General features: G+C 38.2%; 1 protein-coding gene across 2 annotated transcripts; it reads left to right on the top strand.

The window, feature by feature from the left end:
• Positions 1 to 27242, top strand: TRIM33 (tripartite motif containing 33). 2 transcript variants are annotated; one of them, XM_010216833.2, is made up of 20 exons: positions 1 to 451; positions 6491 to 6609; positions 6713 to 6860; positions 7637 to 7769; positions 9799 to 9915; positions 12613 to 12727; positions 15214 to 15360; positions 15871 to 15988; positions 17462 to 17706; positions 17956 to 18120; positions 18933 to 19133; positions 19639 to 19771; positions 20544 to 20607; positions 20877 to 21036; positions 22138 to 22484; positions 22984 to 23107; positions 24080 to 24154; positions 24772 to 24924; positions 26766 to 26816; positions 26899 to 27242. In XM_010216833.2, the coding sequence occupies exons 1-20, from the start codon at positions 1 to 3 to the stop codon at positions 27109 to 27111; spliced, it is 3279 nt and encodes a 1092-aa protein (XP_010215135.2). In that variant the 3' UTR covers positions 27112 to 27242. The 2 variants fall into 2 exon arrangements, with proteins under 2 accessions (XP_010215135.2, XP_088395048.1); XM_088538922.1 differs by lacking the exon at positions 26766 to 26816.
• Positions 27243 to 27305: the final 63 nt, after the last annotated feature.

Genomic DNA, 27305 nt, shown 5'->3' with positions numbered 1-27305 from the left:
ATGGCGGAAAACAAAGGAGGCGGCGGCGGCGGGGAGGGGGCCGCGGAGGCCGGGCCGGGGGGAGGCGGGGGCCTGGAGCCCGCCGTCGCATCCCCGTCGGTCGCCGCGCCTCCCGCGCCCATCCCCGCGCCGCCCGAGGAGCAGGAGAGCCCGGGCGCGGCCGCGGTGGAGCGCGGTCCCGGGGAGGCGGAGGCCGAGGCGGCGGCGGTGGGGCCCGGAGCCGCGGCGCGGCCGGGCCCCAGCCCGGTGCCGCCACTGACGCCGGCAGCATTGGGGCCTTTCTCGCTACTGGATACTTGTGCCGTGTGCGCGCAGAGCCTGCAGAGCCGGCGTGAGGCCGAGCCCAAGCTGCTGCCCTGCCTGCACTCCTTCTGCCGCCGCTGCCTACCCGAGCCGGAGCGGCAGCTCAGTGTGCCCGTGCCCGGTGGCGCCAACGGCGACATCCAGCAAGGTGAGCGCCGCCCGGGCCTGGCCCGGCCGCGGGGCACTGTGCCGCGAGGCCGGCCTCCCCTCGGAGCTGGGCTGTGTGCGATGCTGCCCTGCCAGCCCTCGGCTCGTGAGCTTTGGAAGCTGCTCTCCCTGCGTGGAAGGGCAGCGTGAAGACGGCTGCGTTTTGTTTTGTCCCGACTCCAGGGGCACTGTATGAGGGGTAGTATCCATGAGATCTCCTCTGTCTGCTCATTTCTGCATGCAAGAGTCGTGTGTCCAAGCAACATCTGGACGTCTGGTACAGGGATATGTGCTCAGTGGAAGGTGGTGTGTGCAATACGCCTGCTTCCAAATTTGTTTCCAGGTTCCTCTGCCTGCAGTTGAAACATTGCGGTCTTGCTCACCACTTGCTTTGCCTGTGTATGCTGCACAAACAGCTTTTGTGCTGTGGGACAGGCGCACACTTCTTCCATGTACTTTTGCTGAAATCACAGCTTGAATTCTGTTTTTTTATTTATTTGTGTGCTCAAGGATGGGATTGTAAAGCCTCGAGATTTTAGCAAAATGGTGATCTGCAGACCAAACTACGGCCCTAACTAGGGATAGTGGCTTTATAGCTCTTAACTGGGTCTGATGGTTGAAGGAACCTTGTTCAGTGACAGCTTCCTGGTTTTAGCAACAACTCGACTCTTTCCTGTGTTGCGCAGTAGTGTGGTGATGAGGAATTAACTTGGGTTAGTAGTGGTTCTTTCATACAGAATGTTTAAAACCTATTCCTCTGGGATATGGTTGTAGAAGGTCCATCAATTTTTAGATGATGTATTGAATATACTTTAAATAGACTAAAGCGTTTGATTGGTCTTAAAATCCTTTTTGTTAAGTTCTAGGTTCTGTGTTGTGCATGAGGTATAGCATTAAAAATACAGGACCTCAAAGCTAGATTTATATTCTAGGATTTAGCAGGATTAAGTGAATGTGCCAAGGTACAGGTGTTGAAGAAAAGTAAATTGCAACTCTTGAAATAAATATAAACTGGAATATCAGTTCCTGTCCTACACATTTTAAAAGCACTTGATCGTGTGCTTCACTGAAATAAGCATTCGGCGTTTGATTGGTGCATCAAAAACTTTTAGCTGGCCTGTGCAAGATGTGCATGCAGGTAATGATATGTACGGTCCAGTTGTTATGGTATTTATTATTCCAGTGAGTCATGTAGGAACGAAGCTTTGACCAACTGGAACTGCAGTTTTGTGGACAGCCTTTTTTGCATATTACAAATGCAATCAGTTGGATGGCAAATGAAACGCTCTACAAGAAAAGGAGATGAAAGTGAAGATTCTGAGCATACAGAGAGGTACCACATTGCTTAGTTGTTTGGATCCCTTCCCACCTGGCGTAGATTATGACAGTTGGGAATCCTTGTTTTACTTTCACTTCTACTGTTTCTGTACTTTTCCTATTTTTTTAATGTAGTTCTTTACTTCTTAAAGGCTTTTGTTATCCTGCCGTGAACAGATTCTCTTTTCTTGAAAGAATTAATGGGAAATGTTACCTGTAGCTATATCTGAAGCAGGTTACCTTCACCTGCAGGCTCTCTCTGCTGGATCACATACTATGTACTACTTTATATGCGTTTAAATTTCTCTGCTATTTTTCTGCTACTATACACCTAAAGAATTACAGATGCCTTGAAAATGTTTTTTTTTCTTTGAATTTTCTAGTTGCTTTCTTATTTTAGTTTCAGGTTTTGCTCCTTATGAGTTGTCAGTACTTAAAATACTAAATTTGTTGGACAATAACTATGGAAGCTGCCTACTGGGAGCTGAGTGCAAGGTCAGTACACAAATAGCACCTCTCTGGATGGCAGTACCCTTCCCTGATGCTGCTTATGAAGAAGAGTGGGGAGAGAGGCTTGGAGGCCGCACGTACAGCTGGTCCGTGCTGGACTCTCTTCTGCCACATCATCCCTCCTTTGAGAGATGCTACTGTTGAGGACAAAAATATGATCTTGATTCCTAAGTCTGAAAAGCGCTGGCTGAAGTTCAAAATACTCCTCTAATGTTATGGTTTGCTATAGTATCAGAAGTAACTGGTGATTTCCTACTTGTTGCAGTTGTATAAAATATAAGTGACTTTATAGGTCACTGGAGTATGCCTTTTATTTGAGTGGATAGATAACTCTTACTGTCTGCTGTCTCAGCTTTCCAGCTGGACTATTTCTTTTAGATTGAATGGAAGCCTAAAAGAAAATGCCTTCTTCTGTTAAGTGTTATGCTATTCTGAAAAATGTGTATTTTTTAAGTTGGGAAATTTTAGGAAATTAAAAATATTGCAAAGCAACTTTTTTTTTATGCACTCATTGCTTTATTCCTGAGGAGATAGATTGTTTTGAGATTTTACTGCCTCATGGAGTTATTTACAATCTGCCTTATAATAAGATTATTATATCGGTAGAGAGAATGTGTGATTCTTCCAGCTCCAGTTCTCTGAAGTGTTCTGTTGATATGTTGTGCTGGATTATCTTGTAGATTTTTTTGTTGTTGTTATCAATCTTTCTGTTTTCCAAAAAAAAAAATGTTGCTTTTGGCAGTGTATTTGTTTTTTTCACTCACTGACTTTATGATTTAGATAACCAAGCTTAGTGTGCTTATCTAAATCATAAATAGTTAAAAGGATTGAATAAATGCTCCTCTCATATCTGTATTCTTAAAAAATCTTTCTGTGCCAAGAAGTGGGATTGTCTAGCCACAGAAGATGTGGCTTCTATCAGTTTCAAATAGTGCCACTCGTTACACGTTTAGTCTCCGCCACTCTCCTGGCTCCAGTGCAAGCAAAGGTTTGATTCTCTGCCCGACGGTTCCGCTCCGCGTGGTTGGGCACGTGGCGCTCGCTGGCAGCCCTTGTCCAGGCCAGGTGTTGTGTGCAGCAGTGCGGGGGACAGGACACTTGTGTGATGGGGCAGTTGTGGTGTCCTTGCTGATGCCTGGAGTAGTACATGACAGGTAAAAGCAAATTTGATGATAGCTGAGCACTTAATTTAGAATAAGTTGTAACTTTTTTTCCATATTATGGATAAGCCAGAGAAAAACTATAGGGCCTGTGAACCCTAGGCCTGCGTTTGCGACTGATATGTGTTGCCGTTCAAGTGGCGCGGCGACCTGGTTCAGGAATGCCACGGCGACCACCCCCAGGCCACTCGGGCCATCAGCTCGCTGACACCAGTGTGGTAGACGGCAAATGGTGTTTATTGATGGGTAGCAAGGTGTTATATAGCTAAGGTTTACAACGTCACATCCGTCTGCTTACGTCATAAACTAACACTATTGGCTATTAGGGGCTCTACCTTTCCGTACAGCGCGATATCTTCCGGCCGCCGGACCCTAACTATCTGCAACAGTGTAGTAATCTGCAACAGATATGCTTAGTGTTTTTTAGCTCTCCTAGTGCTTCTGTCAGGGAAGAAGCATTTTGTCTTTATTGTTAGGTGAAACTGAGCTGCATGGGATTTGAATTCAATACTGCCATACCTGAAACATACACCCCAATTGTCAACTCTTTGTGTCACTGTTAACTTCTTTGCTGCTCTTAACTTCTGGAAGATTAATTTATGGCTTTGGAATAACAGGAAGCTATCCTTGAGAACACAAGAAGTCTTTATGAAAATTATTAGGATTGGGAAGAGAGCATAAACTAGTCTTGCCTTCATAAATTCTATAAATGCATCTCTAAAAGCTATCATTAAAAATAACCAGCTTTGAGAGGTGAAAAAAGAAATCTAATACGCTGGATGAGAATTGAAAGGCTTTTTCTTAGGTCTTTGATCCATTGAGAGAAGTTTAATGCTAACAAACAAACACAATGGATAAGTGTAATGTGGGAATCCCAATGGTCTTTACTACCACAAATCTGAGTTCTCCATGTGCAAAGATGCCTTTAAGTATTCTTTTTGTTTTCTGAAAGTCACTTGTGTCTGTTTCTTTTATGAGCAAATTAAGACTTCTATCTTCATAGCAGTTATTACAATTAATGCGAAAATAAATGCTCTTGTGGGAAAGGAAACAACTTCTTGAAATACAGTATTCTAATCATTACCATAAACGCAGCTACTGGTCGGGATACAGCCAGAGTGCCGACACTTGGGTGGAACATCTTGGGTGGAAAGTGCTCTTGGAGAACAGCATTTGCTGCTTGCACCCCACTTTGTATTCTTTGGGGCAAGAGTTGTGGCCTAGAGGGAATTATCTGTGGTTAGAATGCAGCCCAGAACCTGCACATTAGAGAGCTCTGTTTTGACATCTCATTTTCTTCAAGCCTTCAGTGATTTGTCTAGTTTAAAAAAAAAAAGGAGAAAAGGAGATGTTTCTTCCCCTTGTCCCTCTTCCCCCCCAAACAAAACAAAACAAAAACCTGAAAACCAAAAATAGAACCTTTTTTTTTTTTTTTTTTTTTGTAGGAAGTGGTTTGAATCTGTGAACCTTGACTTTTGTATAGTAGAAATTATAGATCTCAGGCTTTATTTCTTCTGTTGTGTTTCATGTGATTAACTGGAGAGAGCATTAAAAATCCACTTTCCACTTCAGCTGTGGTCTGTTTGAGATGGAAGGGTTTTGAAGGCAAAAGATTGAACTTTTTGTTGTGCAAGGGTATATACACATTAACTGATAAATGGCTTCTGTATAATATTCTCTAGAATAATTTTGGAAGAAAATCTCAATATTTTCCATATGAGGAAGTCTTTATTGCAGAAATGAAAAGTCTTGTATATTTGGTAGTGAAACACGAGTTATTTCTCACATCCTACTCTCGAAGCACGCGTGGTTTGATGAGAGGGATTTTTTTACTTGCATTGTTGCTGTTGCTCTGAAATGAGTTGTTTGTGTTCTGAAGAGATTATCATTAATCTTAGCACTTGGAAAAATTAATGCTAGTTAACTACTGATGTAATTAATTTTTATCAAGTAAGACCTAGCATTCTAACAGAATATGCACAACGGAGTTAAGCATCCTTAATTACCTTTACATTTCAAAGTGTTCCAAATGTCTGAGTAAATGTAAGTCCCTGCCTGATGGCTTCGAAAGCTTCGCTTTAAAAAAGTGGTAAAGTTCTGTGGTAAAAATATATAGGAGCTTGAATAAGACTGGATAACATTTCTAGGAAGAATATGTTAATCATCTTGTTCGTGGTGAATAGATTTTTAAGAATCTTCAGTGTAGGTTGTTCCTAAAAATCTTTTTATTGTCATTTTCGTTCATTTAGTGACTTCTTTGCAGCCGAGGTGAGGATTTAGAAATGTGTTTTAGCAAATGCAGAGGATAACAAAGCATATCTCCTGAAGCATGCAGGAAACAACCAGTCTAATTGATATCCAGTGCTTAAAACTGTTTGTATATGCAAACTGTCTGGCCTGGGTTCTGTAGAAAGGCAGATGTAAGAGCTTTTCTTGTTAGAAACTCTTTTTACTTCTGTGGATAGAACACTTTCCCTTCAGAACACTGTTTAAAAAGTTCTCAGAAGCTGGAAATAGTGCATATTGCTGCATCTGCTTCCCTTGACCTCATCCATGTGGGCCGAAAGTACACAGGGGCACTCTGCTTTGGTGCTTTCACAAGCATCACGCCAGGCTATCTGGGTACATTTCCCCTAGTGTTGACCATAAAACAATCTGGTCATAAAAACATTCATTAAAGGATGTCTTGAGAGTAAGGGGAAGGAGGGGTGAGAAGGTGTTTGCTTGAGGTGAACAAAGGATGGAAACATGTATTGGTTCATAAAATGCATAGAACATCAGAGTGTGCTGTAAAAATTCTCACAACTACAAGTATGCAATTCTTTTTAAAATTTTGTGGGTTTTTTTGCATAACCTGTTACAGTTGGATAATGCCATTTTTTTAAGGACAGTGTTGTCATTGTGGCATCTCTTCGTATACCTACATGAAATTAATAAGCTGAGGTGTACATTTTTGTTTGTTATCATTGATCCTGGTGTGTTGGCTTTTCCATTCATTTTCTTAAAACTGGAGAATATAAAACTTTCCCCTCCACCACTATTTTTTTTTCCAGTTGGTGTAATCAGATGTCCAGTGTGTCGCCAGGAATGCAGACAGATAGACCTGGTGGATAACTACTTCGTGAAAGACACATCAGAAACGCCAAGTAGCTCTGATGAGAAATCAGAACAGGTATGTCACTTTTCCCCTTTTCTGAATTTATGTGCTGTTTTTGTTTCTATACATAGTAATGCTTTTCGGGAGAATGAAGGAAATTTGCTCTTTCCTTTTCTAGGTGTGTACAAGTTGTGAAGATAACGCTAGTGCTGTTGGGTTTTGTGTGGAATGTGGGGAATGGCTGTGCAAAACCTGCATAGAGGCTCATCAGCGAGTAAAATTTACTAAAGATCATATGATCAGAAAAAAAGAGGATGTATCTTCAGGTGAGTGTTTGGAGATTACTTATTCCTACCTGTAGTAAAATCTTTTTCATATGTGTAGAAAAATACAGAGGATCACTTAGGTACCAACCAGTTGCTTGGCTTCCACAAGGAGCTGGGAAAAGCTTCGTAGAGAGTTACCAGGGCAAAACTGGCAGATCTCAAAATAGAGGAAGACTCTAAACTTTAAGCTAAAATGGCTTGTTCTCTAATACTTCATGCAATTTGAAATGTCCAAGTTCAGAAAAGAGAAGATGAGACCGCAATACCATGATCTACTGTGGATAAGAATTAGAACATTTGTTAATAATCACTTATATACATATATATATATATGTGTGTATGTATATATGTATATGTATGTTTCTCACAGTGGAAAAGTGTATGCAGATAAGATTATATTCTTACTCAATGTAATGTTATTGTTGTATTGATATTGCAAAGTGTGTCAGAGGTGAAATTGAATGTGATGTAATCTTTTAGCAGATATACACAATTCCAGTGGTTGAGTAGAAACAGTTCTTGCATTCTTACAAGATGCCAGTGTCTTCAACATTTCTGATAGGGAGAAGAATTCCTTGTTCCCCCGGAATATAAAAATGTAAACAGCTACAGCCCACTGGCACGGAAAATATTTTACTAAGAACATATTTACAGTAACTTATAGTCAGCTTTATCTGAATTCTTGGTTGTTACTTAGTTTTGTGATTAGCAATGTTGTTCTTTAAATTATCTTGACCTTTATTTTAAAAAGCAAAAATGACTTGTTTTTAAAACAGAGGCTGTGGGAGCATCTGGTCAACGTCCTGTCTTCTGTCCTGTCCACAAACAAGAACAATTAAAACTTTTTTGTGAAACGTGTGACAGGCTGACCTGCAGAGACTGCCAGTTACTGGAACACAAAGAACACAGGTACGTATATGACCTGGTCTTTGCACTTGGGATGCACTTCCTCAGCAAATAAATGACCTTGATTTTACGCAGTTGTTTTGTTAAGTACAGTTGTATTTACTCCTCAAACTGAAATGCTCCCTTGGGAAGGAGAGCCTGAGTTGGGTGCTGAAAGCAGCTAGAGTAGTAACTGGCTGAGCAGTGTCAGTCAGCTTAGATATGATTCAGAGCAACGTGGTCTGATACGATTTGTCATGATTAACATGTTATGTTGCCTGGCACTTTATAGTGCTGTCTAAATTTGCATACTGCGGATGCAAATAAAACATTTAAATGGAAATTACTACAGCCCTGAACACCAGGTGCTGTAAAGAAGTAAAGGGGATGCAGTGAGTCAAAGTTGAGGTAATTTCTTAGAGATTGTATTTTATTATGTGGCACTCCTTCAGTTTAGGGTAAGTTGTGCAAGACTAAGCTAGCAGTTTTGCACTGTAGATTATTCCACCATGTTAGAAAAATGAATTAAAGTTATCTACTTGGGAAGTTAACTGAAAAGTTGAAGTGATGTAACTGAAAAGATGAAGTTTTGCATCATTCCCAGTGAAAAGAAGCTATAGGTGAGGAGCCTGCTTTTTTTTTCCTGGTACCTAGAAGAAAAAACAAACGTCTTAACTTCCTGCCCTTGATCAGCTCTGTCACGTGGCTGTTTGAATTTTTGGAAAGCATAATAGGTAGTTTTGCAGTGTTACATATTTATATATAGGTTCTCTGTTTGTCAGCTGCTTCAGTGCTGGTTCTTTTGGTCAGTTTCTAAATAACACTTTTCTGTAAATGTGCTTGACAATTTATTTTAATGCTGAGTTTAGCATTTTTTTCCAGAATTTTGTGTACACTCAGATTCCTAGGGCAGCCTAATGAAGAACCTTTAGCTTCTAAATTTAAACTGTTAAATTGGTAAAAACTCGGAATATTTCTGCTGTCTTCCTTCACAGGCCTGATGATAAATATCCTAAAAACACATTTTTCTAGAAAGCTTGGCCTGCTACTATATGTTAGCTACTTTTTTCTAGCCACTTTCTTTGCATCTATCTGTTGTTTGCTTTATGCTAGCTGATTAACAGTCCAAAAGGATGTATCTTGTTCTATTTACTCTTCTCACAGTGAAGAGAACATGTATACTTTGCTGTTAGGATGTTTTGTTTCAGATGAATATTCCTTAAATTTTTTCCTACGTGCTGTTGTAAATTATTAATGATTAGGGTGATTGCTTCTTCTGTCACGAAGTAAAATTGAGATTTTTGTGAAACTTGGTAAAACAATGAGGGAAAGTCGTGTCAGGTGGTAACAAGAATTGATTTTAATCTCCTGTTTATTTGTCACCTGTAATCCTAATCCTCTGCAAACAAGGAGGATGTTGAATCACCACTTTAGTAGCCGCATGGCACACTGTTCAATTCTGAACTTCAGATGAGAGAACTGATGGTGATTCTGTAGAAAGCTATTGTGTTTTTGCAGCCTGAGTCTGTGAGATTGTGCTAGTTTAGGTAGTTTCCAGTCCACTTACTTTGCAAGCTAGAAATAAAATATGATGAAAAGTATTTTTGCAGTAGTAAGAGTTATGGCAAAATTTCTAAAGTGGTAGATAAATGCAGTGATTGTCGATCAATCCATTTGACAAACTGATTGTCAATCAGTTTGACAAATGAATGTGATGTCAACGCAATCATTTGTCAACCCTGAGGTTTCTGGTGCATCTCTTCTCTGGTGTTCCTTAGCTTGCTATCCGGTAAAGTGATGCAGTCAGTGCGTAGTCTTCTTGTGTCCTTGATATTCATAAGTGACACCCAAAGGTTCGGTCTTCTAGACATGCACAAAGTATTTTATTAGTTATGAAAACTTTGCACATTGATCTGGATATGTGTTATTTCAATTTTCTATATTTCTCTCAGTTTTGTCAACCTTCTGGCAGGAAATACAGTTTCACGTGTAAACTGGGAACTTCAGCACATGGCTTTTCAGTAATTTATATCTTCCCTTGTGTATTGAAAAGGTACCAATTTCTGGAAGAAGCTTTTCAGAACCAGAAGGGTGCAATTGAGAACCTGTTGGCCAAACTTCTTGAAAAGAAGAATTATGTAAATTTTGCAGCTACCCAAGTTCAGAATAGGTAAGTACACCAAATTACTTAATGTTACTGTTGTGTTATCCACTTAGTGAATCTTCTTAAGGCAAATGAGGGAGCTACTAAAATACCTATAGCTTTAGTTATGCAGGACTTTAAAATATATATTTAGACTTTTTTTTTTCCTTTCCCTAACACTGTTCTTCTGTAGGACATTGTTATAAGAAATCAAAGATGTCTGTCAAGGCAACTTGGATAAAATCAAAGATGTGACATATTTATTGCAGTTTATAAAAAAGAAGGCAAACTACCAAACCTCTACTATGGTTTCTGCTAAATTCAACTCTGGATGATAGAAGTTTTGGCCATGTAACACACACTTTTTGAGACATTCCTACATTTTATTTGAAGGGCTCTCTGTTATTTGTTACCTGTGTAAAACTGATTTTGAAATTTAATAGTGAATTTGAGTATGTTTAATAAGGCGAGTAAAATTTATGTAGTTACCAGAAAAGACAACAAGACTTTTTTTCTTTTTTTCTTTTTTTTTTTCCTCTAGCTACTTTTAGTTAAAAATTCAATAGTTAGCTTACATTCAGGGACATCTTTGAGAACTAATATGGCAATGTGACACTGGTGTGGGAGCCTATTATGGATGAAGGAGCACAAATATGCTCTACGCAGCCTGAAGTTTGAATATGGACATAGTGAAAGCATGTGATCACAGATGTTTTTTCAGCTGTTAATGAAGTTGTGGTATCTGGAGATCAGGAAATTCTGCTGTGATTCTTGACAGTTTTATGAACCTTCTGCCATCTTCAGTAATTTGCAAATGACAGATCACCTCGAGGTAGCAGGAAATGTACGAATGGTATAAGAGAAGTTTTCATGCAAATTTTTAACTCCTAATGGTAGCATATGCATTAAAAAAGTAATAGTTGTGAGGCTAGGAAGACAAATGATGTAACAGAGGCAAACATGTGAAAATGAAAGTAATCGAAACAGAAGCCTTTCTGTGTTGATTTCACATGGATCTCATTCAGTGAACCCAAAAGCAGCAGTTCATAATTTAGGAGAACAAGCTGTGGGTTTCACACATATTTGAAGAAGAGACAGAAATGCAGTTTTATGGGAAATAATTAAACTCTGAAAGCTCAAGAAATATCAGAAAACTCTCAGTCAAGAAATCAAGGCCAGTAATGGTTGGTGTTTACGAATAAAGCATGGTAATGGTTTCTGCCTGTGGCAAAGTACTTCACTCTGTGAAGATCTGAGTTCTAGACTCACCAAAAACTCAGTGAATTCATTGAGTATAGGGTTGAATTGCTTAAGGATCATGATTATCAGCTGAACCAAACAGATAGTGCAAGTGTTATACCAGTTTACTTTGGCATATTATTCAATTACACCATTGAAGAGAGGAGCAGAATATCAATCATCATAAAAACCTTGGGGAATGAAAAGATTTGTAATACAATAATGTTGGTGATGTTAGCAGATGGTATGAAATTGCCACCGTATGTGATCTGGAAGTGTAAAACAATGTTGAAGGAAGAACTGCCTACTGGAATAATTATTAAGTATCAAAACCAAGGATGGATATCTACTGACTTAATGAAGCACGTGTTGAATGTTTGTTTTGGAGTAGTAGACCAGGTGTGCTTTTACAAGGGCATTTGTCCTGGCTGCATTTAAAGGGCATCTGGCACCAGCATTGAAGATTGTCAGAGAGAAATGAGCATTGGTCTTGTGGTGGTACATCACAAGGTCAGATGCTTAATGTAGTAACAAGCTCACAAGAACATTTTAAAGCTTTATACTCAGATTGAATCTTGGTGGGAGATTGTGCTCTGACTCCTACAAACAAAGCAAAGAATTCTGGTGCAATGCTAATTGTCTTTGGATTAGAGATAGCATTGGATCAGATAAATCCAGAATTTGCAGTAGAGTTTAAGACATACTGTATTTCAGATTCTGTGGATGGAAATAAAGATGATTTATTTGAGTCTGAAGAGATTGAGAATAGTGAAAATACTAAAAGTGAAGAAAGTGACAATGAAAAAGTGTGAGATGTTAAAACTGAAAGGCAATTGTGATAAAGCATGACAGTAGTGTAAGCTAACATTAGGCAGACCATTAGCAAAAAGTTAATACCCGTGTGGTGTATTTATTATAGGTATGTAATAAACTTAGTTTATTTAAATATTTTCAGGGGCAGTGCAGAAGTTGATCTTATATTCAGGGTTGTCTTCATTTCTAGTTAATATATAGTAGCATAAAAATTTAAGACACTGTAAGTAAATTCTTCATAGTGAAAGAGATATAATATGGAGACAAATATACCTATCTATACATATGCACATATACACATGTATGCACACACATAGGTGGTCTTTGCTCTGTGTATGTGTATATGTGTATATGTAAATGCATAAATCTCAAGGATTGATTCATACTATTTCAAGTAAAATGTAAGTCGTAATTGAGGTTTCATCTTGATCTCAGACTATACATTTTTTTTTTCCCCAAAGCTGAAATTTTGGATGGTTTCCTCCAAAACAGTTGATTAATAACTGTTTCTATATTAGAAATAAAACAGGCTATCAATTTTGCATTTATCAAACCTTCATCAATACAGAAATTGCTCCTTCACTCTTCAAGGGTGGGAAGATGCCTGCGGTGTTTAGTATTTGGCGGCATAGTATAAAATGACTGCCTGATAATACATTTCTCTTTTTTTAGGATAAAAGAAGTAAATGAAACTAACAAACGAGTAGAACAGGAAATCAAAGTGGCTATATTCACCCTCATCAATGAAATCAATAAAAAGGGAAAATCTCTCTTACAGCAGCTTGAGGTACAGTTAAGATTAAAAAAATAGTGTTTTTCACTGTTTCAAATCCCCTATTAAGAAATCGTATTCCGTATTTGAGAACAATTTGCTTTCTGTGGCTGTAGGTGTTGCAATACTGATATTGTCCAGGAGTGGTGTATCCTTTGAGTTAAGTCTCCCATTTAATCCTTAATATAAGGCCTAGGGCTGCCCTAGTTTTTATGTCCATGCCTGATTCATACAAAATCAGGCTCATCAGGAGTGTATGAAAATCTCATTCCCTCATTCTGTTTGCCAGATTTCAGTGTTATAATGTACCTTTCAGAGGTCTGTAAAATCTAATCCTTTCCTCAAATATTTATTTTTAAGTTCATACAACTATATTAGCCTTGTAACGTTTGAGCTGCTTGCTTTTGTGCTTTTTCCTCATAACCCTAACTAGAAGCTTTTCTTCAGTGTAAACTCTTAGAGGCAGGTCCATATGCTTAGTCTTGCGCAACAGCAAATCGATGCAGACAGTTTGATGCAACTTTACATCATTCTTTGTTCTATAGATTTTGTTAGCCAGTTAAAATAATTTCCCCTCTTTTGCTTATGCAGCATGGGGGCAGCAAAAGGGATGTTTGCCAGCTCTGAAGACTTTCTAAAGCTATTCTTTTCTATGTTTTCTCTTAATCCAGTTTGAGTTCCAAGTTATATTTACATTATGATTTTAATCTAGTAACTGCCGGTTTTGGTTTTGAAGGGGGAGATATGTACTGATTCCTTCCTCCCCCATTGTGCAGATACCAGTATTTTTGCAGCTGCTTAGAGAATCAAACTGGAAATTGATCTTGATGAAAACTTTGCTTAAATAATTTTCAGGTGAGCAGGTTTATTCATCTGGGGCTCTGTGCCATCAAGAAGCTATTGCCTCAGGAAAGGACAGGACAGCAGCACAGACCTTCGAGATATTAAATGAGTGAGCTACAGGCTCACTCTATTATTGCATGTGTGGCCTTCATCAGAAACCCGAAATGGCCTGTGATATAAAGTAATGCTCAAATGGCTATAACACAGATCTTCATGATCATAAGCTCTGTTTGCTGGGAAAGGTTTCTTTTTTTCAGTTCATATGATGACATGCTGTGTTGGCCATCTTAAATATGTTACTTGCTGTACTGTTTTATAATGGGTTCCTACTCACCTTTGGAAAAAGAAAAAATAGTAGTCAAATGTAAGGAATGGTTGAGGTTGGTCAGAATAGATTGTTTTTGCATGAGGAGATAAACAGAGCTTTTTTTTTTAGTTGTAGTTACTTTGAAAGGCACCAGTGAATATCTATCTGAAATGTTAAATGTAGGTTCTGCTGAAATAATGTTTTTGCCCGCTCTGATGCGTTCAAAGAGGGAAAGCAGGGAAAGGGCAAGAAAACTGTCAGGGTAGTATTAGGTTAGTATTAGTTTTCATTCCTAATACAATCGTATGTCAGGTTGGTGCCTTGCTGATAAGACTGTGGTGATCCTCCTGGAGGTTTGGGGGATTTGTGTCTTCAGTGACTTTCAGAACTGATGCTAACTTCTAACAAGTACTGCCTTTTGAAGTACAACTAGGTAGTAGATTCCAAGGCATGATGTTGTCTTCCTTATCTGTACACACAGGTGTAGTTATGCTATTTTAAGGTGTATAGTATGTTAACATCTTAAAGGAGTCAATGACTTTAAATACACTTCCCCACTAGCATATTCTGAATAAATGATGTAGTCTCTGACTTTTTTTTTTTTTTTTCAAATCTATGTAAAATTAAACTTACGACTACAAAAGTAAAGAACTTGAAATTACACAAGCAACCGAATTTTGGCTTTGCTTGATTTCCTGGCATTTGGTGCAACCCAGAAAAAATGTTCTGGATTTTTGTGGGGGGTTGTGTGTGTGTAATCATTACAGCTGCCGAGTCAGGTATTGTTATTTAAATGCTGAGGTTTCAGTACTGCAGCCCAATTTGCTACTGCAAGATTTAGAGCTGGCAAGTTATCAAAGGCTGAAGGCTTCTCAGGGACAGGCTGGGGGATCTGTCTGCCAGGCTCAGTGGCGGTTTCTGCCAGGGGAGCGGCTGGGGTTGCTCGAGGTGTCCGGCCACCTTTGTTGCTGTCTCTCTCCCAGCTGCTGCTCTGCAGCTTTTGCAGCAGCTGCAAGAGTGCCAGAGCCCCATGCAGCTCCAGATTGGCCTGAGTCTGTGGTGCCCTCTCTGCTCTTCGTCCTGATGCCATGTCTGGCAACATGACAAAGAGTGAGCTGGTGTCTTTTTAGTAGTTGAGAATTTCTTGATACAAAGCAAAGGTGCTCTGGCACCTCTGAGAAGAGTTATGGAGAGGGCATAGCTTATTAACTCTTGCCATTGTGAATACAAGCATTGCTATAGGCGGCTTTGCTGGAGACATTTATCCTTTTCCTTTGTAACAACTGTGATAGTAGTTTGCATTTTCTTTTTAAATCTGAAGCTCCCATTGTAATTTTTAATTTCTTTGTAGAATGTAACAAAGGAGAGACAGATGAAGTTAATACAACAACAAAATGACATCACTGGTCTTTCGCGGCAAGTGAAGCATGTGATGAACTTTACTAATTGGGCCATTGCAAGTGGCAGCAGTACTGCCTTGCTATATAGTAAACGGCTGGTAAGGAAAGATCTTCTAACTTGTCTGTGCAGTAGAAAAGTGCATGGTCAAGATCTTTGGTATCTGTAACCTCACTACATTATATCTAAGGAAAAGACAATGACTTGTTTATACTTCATTTAAAAAGCACTGTTATAATGAAATAAATTTGCCAACATGTACTACATTCTTATTTGCAAATTAAGGACCTAGAGCTGTATCATAAAAGGACTGTAGTTCAGCTCTTTATGGACACCTCACTGTTGAACCTGAGTCAGTGCAGAGATAATATTACTATGTAGCGGTACTTTCTTAATCTTCAGCGATCATTTAAAACCTTAGTTGTATGGTGGATGATTTTTTTTTTTTTTTGGTGAATTGGGTGTTTTCCAGGGCACTTGCCAAACTGGGTTTTGAAAGTCATTGTTGGTGGTCCAGCAGTCTAAAGTCGCTGGACAAAATGCGTACTTGCTAACATTCTCATTCTTTGTTTCGTTCTCATCAACAGTCTTGTTTTTTGCTTTCCATTAGATAACATTCCAGTTGCGTCATATTTTAAAGGCACGTTGTGATCCTGTACCAGCTGCCAATGGAGCAATACGCTTCCATTGTGATCCTACTTTCTGGGCAAAAAACGTCGTCAATTTAGGTAAGGAAATTGTGTGTTTATATGCAGAAAAGCTTATTAATGTAGAAAAGTTAAACTCTCTTGTTGACATAACCCATCCAGTGTTCTTTCTATTAGGAAAGCTTCCTCCAGAGAAGTTTCGGTCCCTAAAGGAGTAGTCTGTTTTTTTCCATATTTTAACCTGGTTGAAATAGGTGAACCGTACTGCATGAGTACTTCTGGAATGAGCTTTCTTGGCAAGTAAATGGCTCGCTAAAACCAGTTTTGCCTATGGATGCCTATTTAGCTACAAATGGAATAGTACTAGGTGTCTTAATATATTTGAAAAGGCATGAGGAAACATGGCTCAAATCAAGAGTCCTTTTAATTAAGTTCACGGCTCCAAGCCAGTCTGTTCCATTACTGGCAAGGTAAGTGAATTAGCAAACAACTTTTAAATAGCTTGATATCTGTGATGCCTAACACTTTCATAACAGCAAATAAAAATAAAGCCTCTAATAGTAATTAAGCAGTTTTTTCCTGTGTTTGTTGGTGTCGCCTGCAACTGCCACACAGTAGATTATAGTGCTGTATCTGTAACTTCTTCCATCTTCAGTCTGCTTTCTCCAGAGTTAGAGTGAGGAGAGTGGAGTGGGATAGAGGTGTCTGTTGGCAGCTGCTTGCAATCTTCTCTGTTGAATAAAAATCTAGTAGAAAGCCAGCATTAGGAAGATGAGGTGTTCCTGATGGTTTTGTGTGTACTCGCCTGCTCCAAGTCCACCAGCCAAGTTTTGATGTTCTTGTCCTTAGTCAGGGAGGTTCATGTGTGCAATAAACTTTTTGCTGTGCAAATGAGGGTTAAAATTGACACTTCCTTCGTGGATGGTCCCTCAAACAATTTTTGTGAGTGCCATTGTTCTCAGGGTTTTTTTTTTCAATAAGAAAAAAAAAGTTTTTTGAGAGCAGAGCATCAGACTGATCAAAAACAAGGAGGAGCCTTTTAAAAATAGAACTGGAGATATTTAGGCAACATGGTCCATCCTGTTTTATCAAGGAAGGGCTTCCTGTAGCAGTGTTATTTCTGCTTTTGCAACCCGTTTTTGGAATCTTTCAGTGATGGGACCTTCTGGACTGTCCCCAAATATCTTATCCCAAGCTCTGCTATCCTTACCTATAGAAAATTTTTGTTCGACATGGATTTTATTTCCTTTTTATGACTTCCTTGTTAAAAGCATGAAGCTGTCTTTCAGGTCATACGGTATCAGTTCTTTAAGTCTTCCTTATAGGTTCTGTTTTTAGTTCTTTGATTCTTGTTTTTCCTTTTTAATTTTTTTAATTTTTCAATTTCTCTCATGTATGGTTATAGAGACATTGGAAGACAATCTTAATTTGTTTTGTTAATGCATCTGAGGAAACTGCATTAGAAGCATTTGAATATTCTTAATTTGTCAAACTTGGAATGAAGGTGGAGATGTAAGTGTTCGCTAGCTAATTCTGTCTTGTTTTATTCTTCAGGTAACCTTGTTATCGAAAACAAACCAACTCCTAGTTACACTCCTAATGTAGTAGTTGGACAAGCTCCCCCAGGAACAAACCATGTCAACAAAACTCCAGGACAAATAAATCTAGCACAGCTGCGACTTCAGCATATGCAGCAGCAGGTGTATGCACAAAAACATCAGCAACTGCAGCAGATGAGGATGGGACAGCCAGCTGGGCCAGTTCCCAGGCAAACGGGCCCACAAATCTTACAGCAGCAGGCAAGTTTCTTGTGTGCTCTTTCTTCATATTTCACCGTAACGCTGCGACTTAAAATTGCCCTGTCAAATATAAACTTACAAAGCAGTTTATAAACTTGAAAATACTAAGAAATGTAACGTGCTTTAAATGTGACAACTATTGGCTTTTCTTGATGTTATGCAATTAGTAAACCTACTACTGTGGAGAGAGATTGGCTTCTTTTTTCCATGTTAAAAGTAAGAATTTTTAAAAAATAAAAACCCTTGCAGCCTCCCAGGTTGATCAGCATGCAGACCATGCAGAGAGGTAACATGAACTGTGGGGCTTTCCAAGCACATCAGATGAGAATGGCTCAGAATGCTGCTCGTATACCAGGAATACCACGCCACAATGGACCTCAATACTCCATGATGCAACCGCACCTCCAAAGACAAGTATATCCTGCGTACATGCTTCATTTGTGCCAGTGTGCCAGACTTTCATTAAAACACATGATGTGCTTTAAATGTGCTTATCTGTAACACTTGCATTTCACAGCTACATACATCTCTCTGAGTTTTCCTATTGCATACTGGAATGTGAGATTTTTCCTCAATGTAAAAAAAAAAATCAAACTTTAAAAATGAAGAATGGGCTTAGTATTTGTATTGTATTTTAGTCCTAGGAAACAAGACATTTTTATTTTTCCTTTTTCAGTGGCATTCAGCTTTTGGGTTTCTTAAGGAGTAATAAGGAATAGTAAAATTCTAAGTCATATAATTTAAGGATTTTAACCAAACCTAATTCTACATGTTTTAAATTCAAACCTGAAGCATGATGTCCCTTACCATTGCTTACCATTAAAAATAAAATTTCCCAACAATTAATATGATTGTTGAAAAATAGGAAATATTTTTTTTAAATGTTTTTTGCTGTAACTCTGTTCTAAAAAAGGTTACACATAGTTATATGAAGTGTAAAGTTATCTTTGGAGGGAATCATTTGTCAAGAAAATATAGCTATATAGGAATATAATTCAACAGAAGAATGGGAGAAAATCTATACCATATATCTAAATATCTAGCTATATAAATTCCTTTCTTCTCAAATAAATCTAGATAGCTGTCAAGTTACGTTTATGCAAACGTGAACTTATATTTTCAAAAAATGTTTTTGTTGAGGACTAATATCTGCGAGTTTTGCGGTTTTGTGTGAGGACTGGCTTTCTGCTCTGTCTCTAATGCAATCGTGGTCTCTTTTCTTACAGCATTCTAACCCTGGGCATGCGGGGCCTTTTCCAGTTGTTTCTGTGCACAACAACACTATTAATCCAACTAGTCCTACTACAGCAACAATGGCGAATGCAAACCGGGGTCCAACAAGTCCGTCTGTTACAGCAATTGAACTCATTCCCTCTGTAACAAATCCAGAGAATTTACCATCACTGCCAGATATCCCACCCATCCAGGTCAGTAGAGAAGAATGGGTACTTTTGCTGTAGGTGATCTGCCTTCTTTCTATAACCTTTTTTTTTTTTTTTAATTTGGATATCAGTATTTTTCTGTAGAGTAGGGTAGTTCTTTATTGTTTATAGTCAAAGAAGAATTAAAATCTATAGCCCTTACCTTGGGCATGCGGCTTCTCTGGCTTTATAGGTCTGACCTGCTCAGCCTGTGCTAACCTTTAGATTAAACAGCATTTAATGACTGTTATATCAATAAAACTGATACTTAAATTAATCAACCCTAATTATTGTGTTCACTTGCTTTTTTTCACAAGTCTGTTCTGTGGGAACGTATTGCTATGTTAGTTAAATCATTGTCTTTCAAAGACTCTCAGTCATCATTTATTTGGAGTTTAAGTTGCCTGGTGCTTCCGTTATGTAGAATGCTGCATAGCTATGTGAAACTACTAATGTGAAGCTATTAGCAAACTTCAATCAGACCTTGCTGATTCAGAATTTTTTTTTTTAGCTTGAAGATGCTGGTTCGAGTAATTTAGATAACCTCCTAAGTAGATATATTTCAGGGAGCCACCTACCCCCGCAACCTTCAAGTACCATGAACCCCTCCCCAGGACCTTCAGTGCTATCGCCAGGGTCATCAGGTAAGAGTATGATGGGTACCGCTAGTCTTTAAGTTTAATATGATGCCTACTGCTTCCTGCAATAAGAATAATGATATTTTGTTAAACGCTTTTTTCTTTTTTTTCAAAAGTAATTTTTTGCAGAAATTTGTATTTCACCTTTGTTCAGAAACATATTCATAGTAACAAATTGCCTGCACATCAATGCAGTGTTTCAGATATGTATATAGATGGATAAGCCTGTGCTATGATTGTTTGACTGATGTTACCAGAATCCGTTTCTGTTGCCTCGAATGATGACTATGACAGCCAATTTCAACATACATCTGAACAAATTAAATCACCAATATACCTGATGTTCAGTTATATAAATATTCAAATGTTCCTATCAATAGGAAGCTGATTTCAGGCATTTGGTATGCATGTTTCCCATAGTCTGCTGTCTGCAAGATAATGTGAGTGAATGCTTGTAGCGATCGCCTTATTATTGCAGCAAAACTTAATTTGCATGCAAAAAATATCCACTTTATTAGTGGATATCAATGGATAAAATCTGATGACTTATGGGTGGAAGGCTATGGCACTATTTGGATAACATGACATAGTTTGGGGGACTTGTTTAACAATAGCTTGCCATCTGTGTTTTTATTTAATGCAGTGTGCTAGATCTTTGCTCTGATCTGAGAGGACAGCTGATTGTGTTAACTACTAGGATATTCCAGCAGCAGTCATCATATTTATTTTATTTTAGCTTTTTAATAGTTTATACTGTGTAAATTTCTGTTCTTTTCAGGTTTATCCAACTCCCACACTCCTGTGAGACCACCTAGCACTTCCAGCACAGGTAGCAGAGGAAGGTGAGTATGTTACAGTCAATATTGTCAAGCTGAAAAATCAAAGATGGAGAATTCATAAATAAATTGGCAACAGGTCAATAGGTCTTTGCAACTGTAACCCAGTAATTGAAGAAGCCTTACACATAGATTTTTTTTTAAAAAATACAAATCCCCACTTCCTTGCAAAATAAAGCTCTTCTCTAAATATTTGGACATTGTTTACCTTTGCAATGTTTAACTTTTTTATTCTAATGAGTTTTCATCTTATTTATGTGCTGGTATCTTTCTAGCTGTGGCTCCTCAGGAAGAAATGCTGACAAAACTAGCATGAACTTCAAGTCCGACCAAGTGAAAGTCAAGCAGGAGCCAGGGACAGAGGAAGAAATATGCAGCTTCTCAGGAACAGTAAAACAGGAAAAAACAGAGGATGGCAGAAGGAGTGCTTGCATGGTAAAGTTAGTTTGTGAAACAGCATGTGATGGTGTTCCTACTAGCGCATACAGGTGTTTGGAAATCATAAAGCAGTTCTGCTCTTAAACCTCATATTCTGTTAACAGCTCTGAAAATTGAGAGGTATTTTGGTTCTTGGGCAGTGTATCTGAACTTTAAGCATAGGTCAGCTTCAGTAGTGAGCTTTATTTTTGTAGCACTACTAAGGCTGACAGCTATTTACGGTTATGTGACATAGGTAGCAATAAGCTGGAAAACAGGACTTGGACAATTGCTGGCTAACTTATGTCAAAAAAATGAGGATTAAATGATGTCTCTTTTTAATTTGGACAGGATTTGAACCAGCGACACAAATGCAAAAGGCACCCAATCCTTGAAAATATTATGTACCCTGATGTATAATTGCGTGTTAAAAGTAGTCCAGTAGATAAAAAAAAAGTTAGAACTTAGTCTCAGTTTGTCTCATGTTTAGGATGTGATCATATTCATTCATTATGCTCTACTAGATACAAGATAGTGCCATGTAAATTTTGTCTTTATTCAAATAGCATACCCTCAACAGTGTAGTTTGTTGCTGTTTTTGAAACCTATAAATAATCCATTGTTAGCAAGAATTACTCAACACTCTATCTATGTAATTACACCCAGAAATCTTCTGGTCAATCAGGATTTCTCATTCCAGAGCAGGCCTGTCATTGGTACTTTCACAGTTCTTTAAAATATTTGTGCAAGTGAGTATTTTGGTGCTTCCCAGCTCTCTGATTTAATGGGTTTGTGTACTGTGAGCAGGGTGAAGAACTGAAGGATTTTTCCTAGTGGAAATGTGTACTGACATTTTATTGGTACGTTGGGATTAAAGGCTTGCTCATCATCTTACATACTAGAAATGAGTCTGTTCTTCAAAATGAAAAAATACATTTTTCATTTTTTACATTTTAATATTGTGTGCAACTCCACTGTTCAGAATGGTCTGCCAGTTATTTTGGGAAGTGCCTATAGCGCCCATAAACAGTGGATAGCTTTTGACTTCCAGCAAGTAAGGAAAGATGCTCTTGTAAAACTGATCTCTTCTGATATTTTCATGTGCTCCTTTTTTTTCAGCTTAGCAGTCCTGAGAGCAGCATGACACCACCACTGTCCACTAACTTGCATCTGGAAAGTGAACTGGAAGCTTTAGGAAGTCTTGAAAATCATGTAAAAACCGAACCAGCAGAATTAAATGAAAGTTGCAAACAGTCTGGACATAATCTTGTGAATGGAAAATCTCCAGTGCGAAGTCTAATGCATCGGTCAGCTAGAACTGGAGGAGAAGGCAGTAACAAAGAGGATGATCCAAATGAAGACTGGTGTGCTGTATGCCAAAATGGAGGGGACCTATTATGTTGTGAAAAGTGCCCCAAAGTGTTTCACCTGACTTGTCATGTACCAACACTCCTCAGCTTTCCAAGGTACCAAAAACCCTGAAGTGTAATAATTTCCTTAAACAGCTTTGTGGCCTCATTCACATGGTAGGTTTCAGCATAATACTATAATTGATGCTTCATTCTCAAGACTGTCTAGTTCTGCATTGATTTTTATCAGTAAAAAAGTGGACATTTTAAAGGTATGCCTGGATTGTTTTGTGCTTAATTGGTTAAAATTTATTTGATAAACAAATGAATCTTCAAGTGTGCTTCTGTTACATAAAGTTCATTATAAAGTCACGATGAAAAAGATGTTGTAAAGTATTTAAGCATATTTGGGAGAGGAATGTGAGGGGAGGAAAAAAAGGCCTTGATTGGCAGAATTTCCTTGAGCCTTATTGCTTACCATTTGGTGTTATAAATCCATATCTTTAATACCGTAGAGTGTGAAGTGGTGAGAACTAATGAAAAAAAATGTTTGTATTCATCACTGGTGTGGCTTCCTCCCTGGATTCCTTGAGTAATTGTGCTTGTTTCTTTCTAGCGGGGAATGGATATGTACGTTCTGCCGAGACCTCAGTAAGCCAGAGGTAGAATATGATTGTGACAATTTGCAACACAGTAAGAAGGGGAAAACGGCACAAGGCCTCAGTCCAGTGGACCAAAGGGTATGTCTCAAAACTGTGGGAATCAGTTTCTTAAGAACTTCCTGTAATTAACTGTCCTCCACTGCTTCCTGAAGGTGGTTTTACCGTGGCTGCAGCAAATTGAATATGACTGTGGCTTTAGCAAAAACACGGAACGAGTAATAAGGTCGCCTTGCTATGACCACATAACTAAGTCTTAGTGATTGTGTGAGTGCTCCCTTATTAACTGTAATCATCTACTGATTAAAACTCACATATAAACATATATTTTGTATTTAAATACGTGCTTTAATATGCATTAATCTCCTCAGTGTTCTTTCTTAGAAATTCTGTTCATTTAACAGTGATACAGCCTTCATAAAAGTAGTCATGTAAGTTTGTTGGACTAAGTTCATGCTGTGAAAGGTGCTACAAATATTTAGATGCCTTCTTGCAGAAGGTATAATGACCTTGACTGACAGAATTATTTTTAGCTTTTTTATTCAGACTGTGAACAAAGTGTTGGAGCATTATCAAATTCCTCCAAAGGAATTTCAAGCAAATGAAATAAAAATATTTTAAAAGGGAATTCATAGAAGTATTTCAGATTTATTTTTGTGTTGTGTAATTTTGTCTCCTGGGGGAAAAAACATCCTTAATCCAGTCTTTTCCTGTAACTGCCTGTTTCGCTTGGACAAAGATGGTTACAGTGTTTTTGTTTTGTTTTGTCGTCTTTTTAATTGGATGGTCTATTGGTAGTCTTCTGAATTTTTAGCCATAGGTTTTTGATTTGGAAGAAAGCACAAAGGGAGTATATCTGCTGTCTGAACAGAACTTTGTTTAGTTGTATTTCCCATCAATAACATCCTCTTAAGAACTTTGATGCTTTATAAAAAACTTGTGAAGATTGAATTTTCTGGTTATAAGCTTCTACTGTTTAAAGCGGTGAAATATGTATTTCTGGGGTGAAAATAAAGATATTAACTTGAAGCTATTTATTTATTTATATGCAAGAAATGTGAACGTCTCCTGCTTTACTTGTATTGTCACGAGCTGAGCATTGAATTTCAAGAGCCAGTCCCAGCCTCGGTGAGTCTCCTTTTGCAGACTAGTTTGTGATTTGTTTTTGACACATCATCTAAAAGGCTGGAGTCATGAGGGACTTTGTTTTGAGAGGGAGCCAACTGCTTTTGCTTGAAGCATGTCCTGCTTGTCCAGTCCAAAAGTTCTGGTGGTCATTCAGTATTCCATGATACTTCAAAGTATCTGATTCTCTAGCTTCCCTGTGCAAAGCCTGTACTTCCAATCTTAAACCCACTTTTATAAAAATATTTCAAATTAGCAGTTGTTGAATAGGAAGGGGATGACTCAGGATACTCAAGAAATTCTAAATGTTACAAGAGGCTTTAGGAGAATTTTCTTTGTCAATCTTTGAAGTGAAAGCAAGAAAGGAACTGCTTTTGGCTTCTATTTTCACCTGTAAGAAAAGTAACTGTAATGAAAAGCTTTGCTCTGCTATCATAGACAATGAAGGCAGGAAAGAAAATCTTTAAACAGTTTGAGGAAAATGCTTTATTCCCACTTACTGAACATGCATGCAGTGCATGATAAGATCAGCTGATAGCTATTTTGATAAGAAGTATAGAAATTCAGCTACTTCTGTGAACTGTGTAGTCATTGTAGTAAATCACTGTTTGTCTTCACAGATACCAAACTACTATAAAATTATAAAGAAACCAATGGATTTATCTACAGTGAAAAAGAAACTGCAAAAGAAACATTCTCAACATTATCAAACTCCTGAGGATTTTGTGGCAGATGTCCGGTTGATCTTCAAGAACTGTGAAAGGTTTAATGAAGTATGTTAACTTCCAATCTGTACACTATTTCTTAAAAAAAAAAAAAAAAAGACTTATTTCCACCTGAGTCTGCAGCTTCTCCATGTAGAGATTCTGCTTCAAATCTTTAACTTCTATGTTGTAGAGCAGATGCCGAGACAGAGGCTTAAAAAAGTGCAGCGTATTTACTGAACTAGCTCAGTTTTAGCTAGATGAGGAGATCAGTCTTTAATGAGGAGACTGTTAACATTTAGTCATGTTGGGAAACCACCTAAGCAACAGTAGGTTGTATTTATTGGTTTTGATATGTGACCGAGGAACAAGTATGATGTTGATAATACCAGAGTGATGTTGATGTCCATCAAACAGATGGTGGCAGTGCTTAGATGAAAAAGATAGTCAGATAGTTCTTAAAACTGTCTCAACTTAGATGGGTAACTGTGCTTATACCGATGAAATATGGCAGATACCCATTGAGGAAACTCTGAACTGGGGACAAGGGCTTTTCTGAAGGATATCCTGTTGTTACAGCTACTCGCTGCAGGCAGACTTTTTGTTCGATATTCCCAATATTAAGCTTAGTGCTTTAGTTCGTGGATAGTTAGGCTTTCACAAAAGCTAGTTTTCAACAGGTAGCTTGTATATGGATTCGTATTTTTGATTATTGTGGAAGCTGCCCCGTTTTGCACTGAACTCATCTGATACTCACATATTTTATCCTACTAATACGTGAAATGTGACACGAGGAAATATGCTACCTTAGTGTTGTTATTAGGTGAAGCAACATTTAAAAAAATACTCTGAATATCAGAAAAATATTGCATTCTGCTGAAACAGAGTAGTCTCTGAAGTAAACTTCATTGTCCTGGCTTCTGAGATTCCTTAAGGCAAGAACAGAAAAAGACCAGGAGAAGGCATTGCATGGAGTGGCTTTCTTGTGATGATCGTAGAAATACATACAATGGCCAGCATTTCTCTGTAAAATATAACTGGCATTTTGCAATTTTCGGGCAACATTTTTGGCTCTCAGAAGAGGTAAATTTTTAGGAAGCACACAAACCAACCTTTAAAATCTCAACTGCCTCACAAGTATGCTGGTAAAAATCAAGGTTAAATACATCTCAGAATGTGATGCTGTATGCTGTGATTGCAAGCATTTGGGAACTGGACACCACCAAATTCTTATGTCTCTGTATTAGGTGGAGGTTAATGAGCACTGTGGAAAAAGTTGCATTATGTGACCTTCTCAATCAAGGGAAATAATGAAGCATCTACTGTACAAGAAAACTTGCTGCATCTTTTAGGGACAAGAGTAAAACAAGGAAGCAAGGACTGATGGATGTGTTTAAAAAGGTGTCTTAGACTTATGTCACTGTTCAAAGTGCTGGATAATGGCAAAAGATGAGGCAACCAGGCCACTCATAGCAGAGTTAGGTCTAGTGCCTCTGAGCTACATGCTCTTAAAAAATAGGAATTCAAGTGGGATAAACACCACAAGAGAGTAGTGTTCTATAGAGAAGACCTACAGAGCTCTTCTCTGTTGAAATTCAAATGAGGCTTTTCCACAGTAATGTCTTTAAAAGGAATAAAGGAATCATGAGTAGAGTGCAATTTTGAAAATGATGGGGAGCAAATTATTTGTACAAAAGTTGTATGTTTTGTCAAAGGTTCATTTACCCTGTGTCATCCTCTTAATAAGACTGTTTAAACTCTGCTTCCACTGAGTTTGAGAACTAAAGAGATGTAGTCCATAACAAATTGTTTTCTTGTTATGGCTGACTTTAGTCATCCAACCCTATGCAATCTCATAACTTTGGAAAGGATTATAATTTCATTTTTTTTGACTCTGGTATCCTTTTTAGATGATGAAAGTTGTTCAAGTTTATGCAGAAACACAAGAGATTAATTTGAAGGTAAGCGTTTCAGACCATGCACACTTGGTGAAGGGATGTGCATTTCCAACAGGTGAATATTCCTGTCTTCTTTTGTTTGCAGGCTGATTCAGAAGTAGCACAGGCAGGGAAGGCAGTTGCATTATACTTTGAAGATAAACTTCCAGAGATCTACCCAGACAGGACCTTCCAGCCTTTGCCTGAATTTGAGCAGGAAGAGGATGATGGTGAAGTAACTGAGGACTCCGATGAAGATTTTATACAACCACGTAGAAAACGTCTAAAATCAGATGAGAGACCAGTACATATAAAGTAATCTAATAATATGGACCTTGATTTACTGTAAAAACTGTTATTTAAGTGTTCCTGGAATATTACCATGCCTACAGTGGCCATCTTGAAGCTGATACCTTTTTAAACAGTATTAGATTACAAATAAAAAAAAAAGTGCAGAAAAGCATTTTCATCAAAAGAGGAGAAAATGTATTGTACTTTTTTTTCTTGATTATT

The sequence above is a fragment of the Tinamus guttatus genome, unplaced genomic scaffold, assembly GCF_059628265.1.
Source record: "Tinamus guttatus ecotype Peru unplaced genomic scaffold, ASM5962826v1 Tinamus_guttatus_pri_ptg001272l, whole genome shotgun sequence".
Classification (NCBI taxonomy): domain Eukaryota; kingdom Metazoa; phylum Chordata; class Aves; order Tinamiformes; family Tinamidae; genus Tinamus; species Tinamus guttatus.
This window is presented reverse-complemented; position numbering and strand designations above follow the sequence as displayed.

Coding starts and splice junctions, on each gene's coding strand:
- TRIM33 (XM_010216833.2), top strand. CDS start 1: ATGGCGGAAAACAAAGGAGGCGGCGGCGGCGGGGAGGGGGCCGCGGAG. Junction 6,861..7,636: donor AAAAGAGGATGTATCTTCAG/GTGAGTGTTTGG, acceptor TTTTTAAAACAG/AGGCTGTGGGAGCATCTGGT. Junction 19,772..20,543: donor GCTATCGCCAGGGTCATCAG/GTAAGAGTATGA, acceptor TGTTCTTTTCAG/GTTTATCCAACTCCCACACT.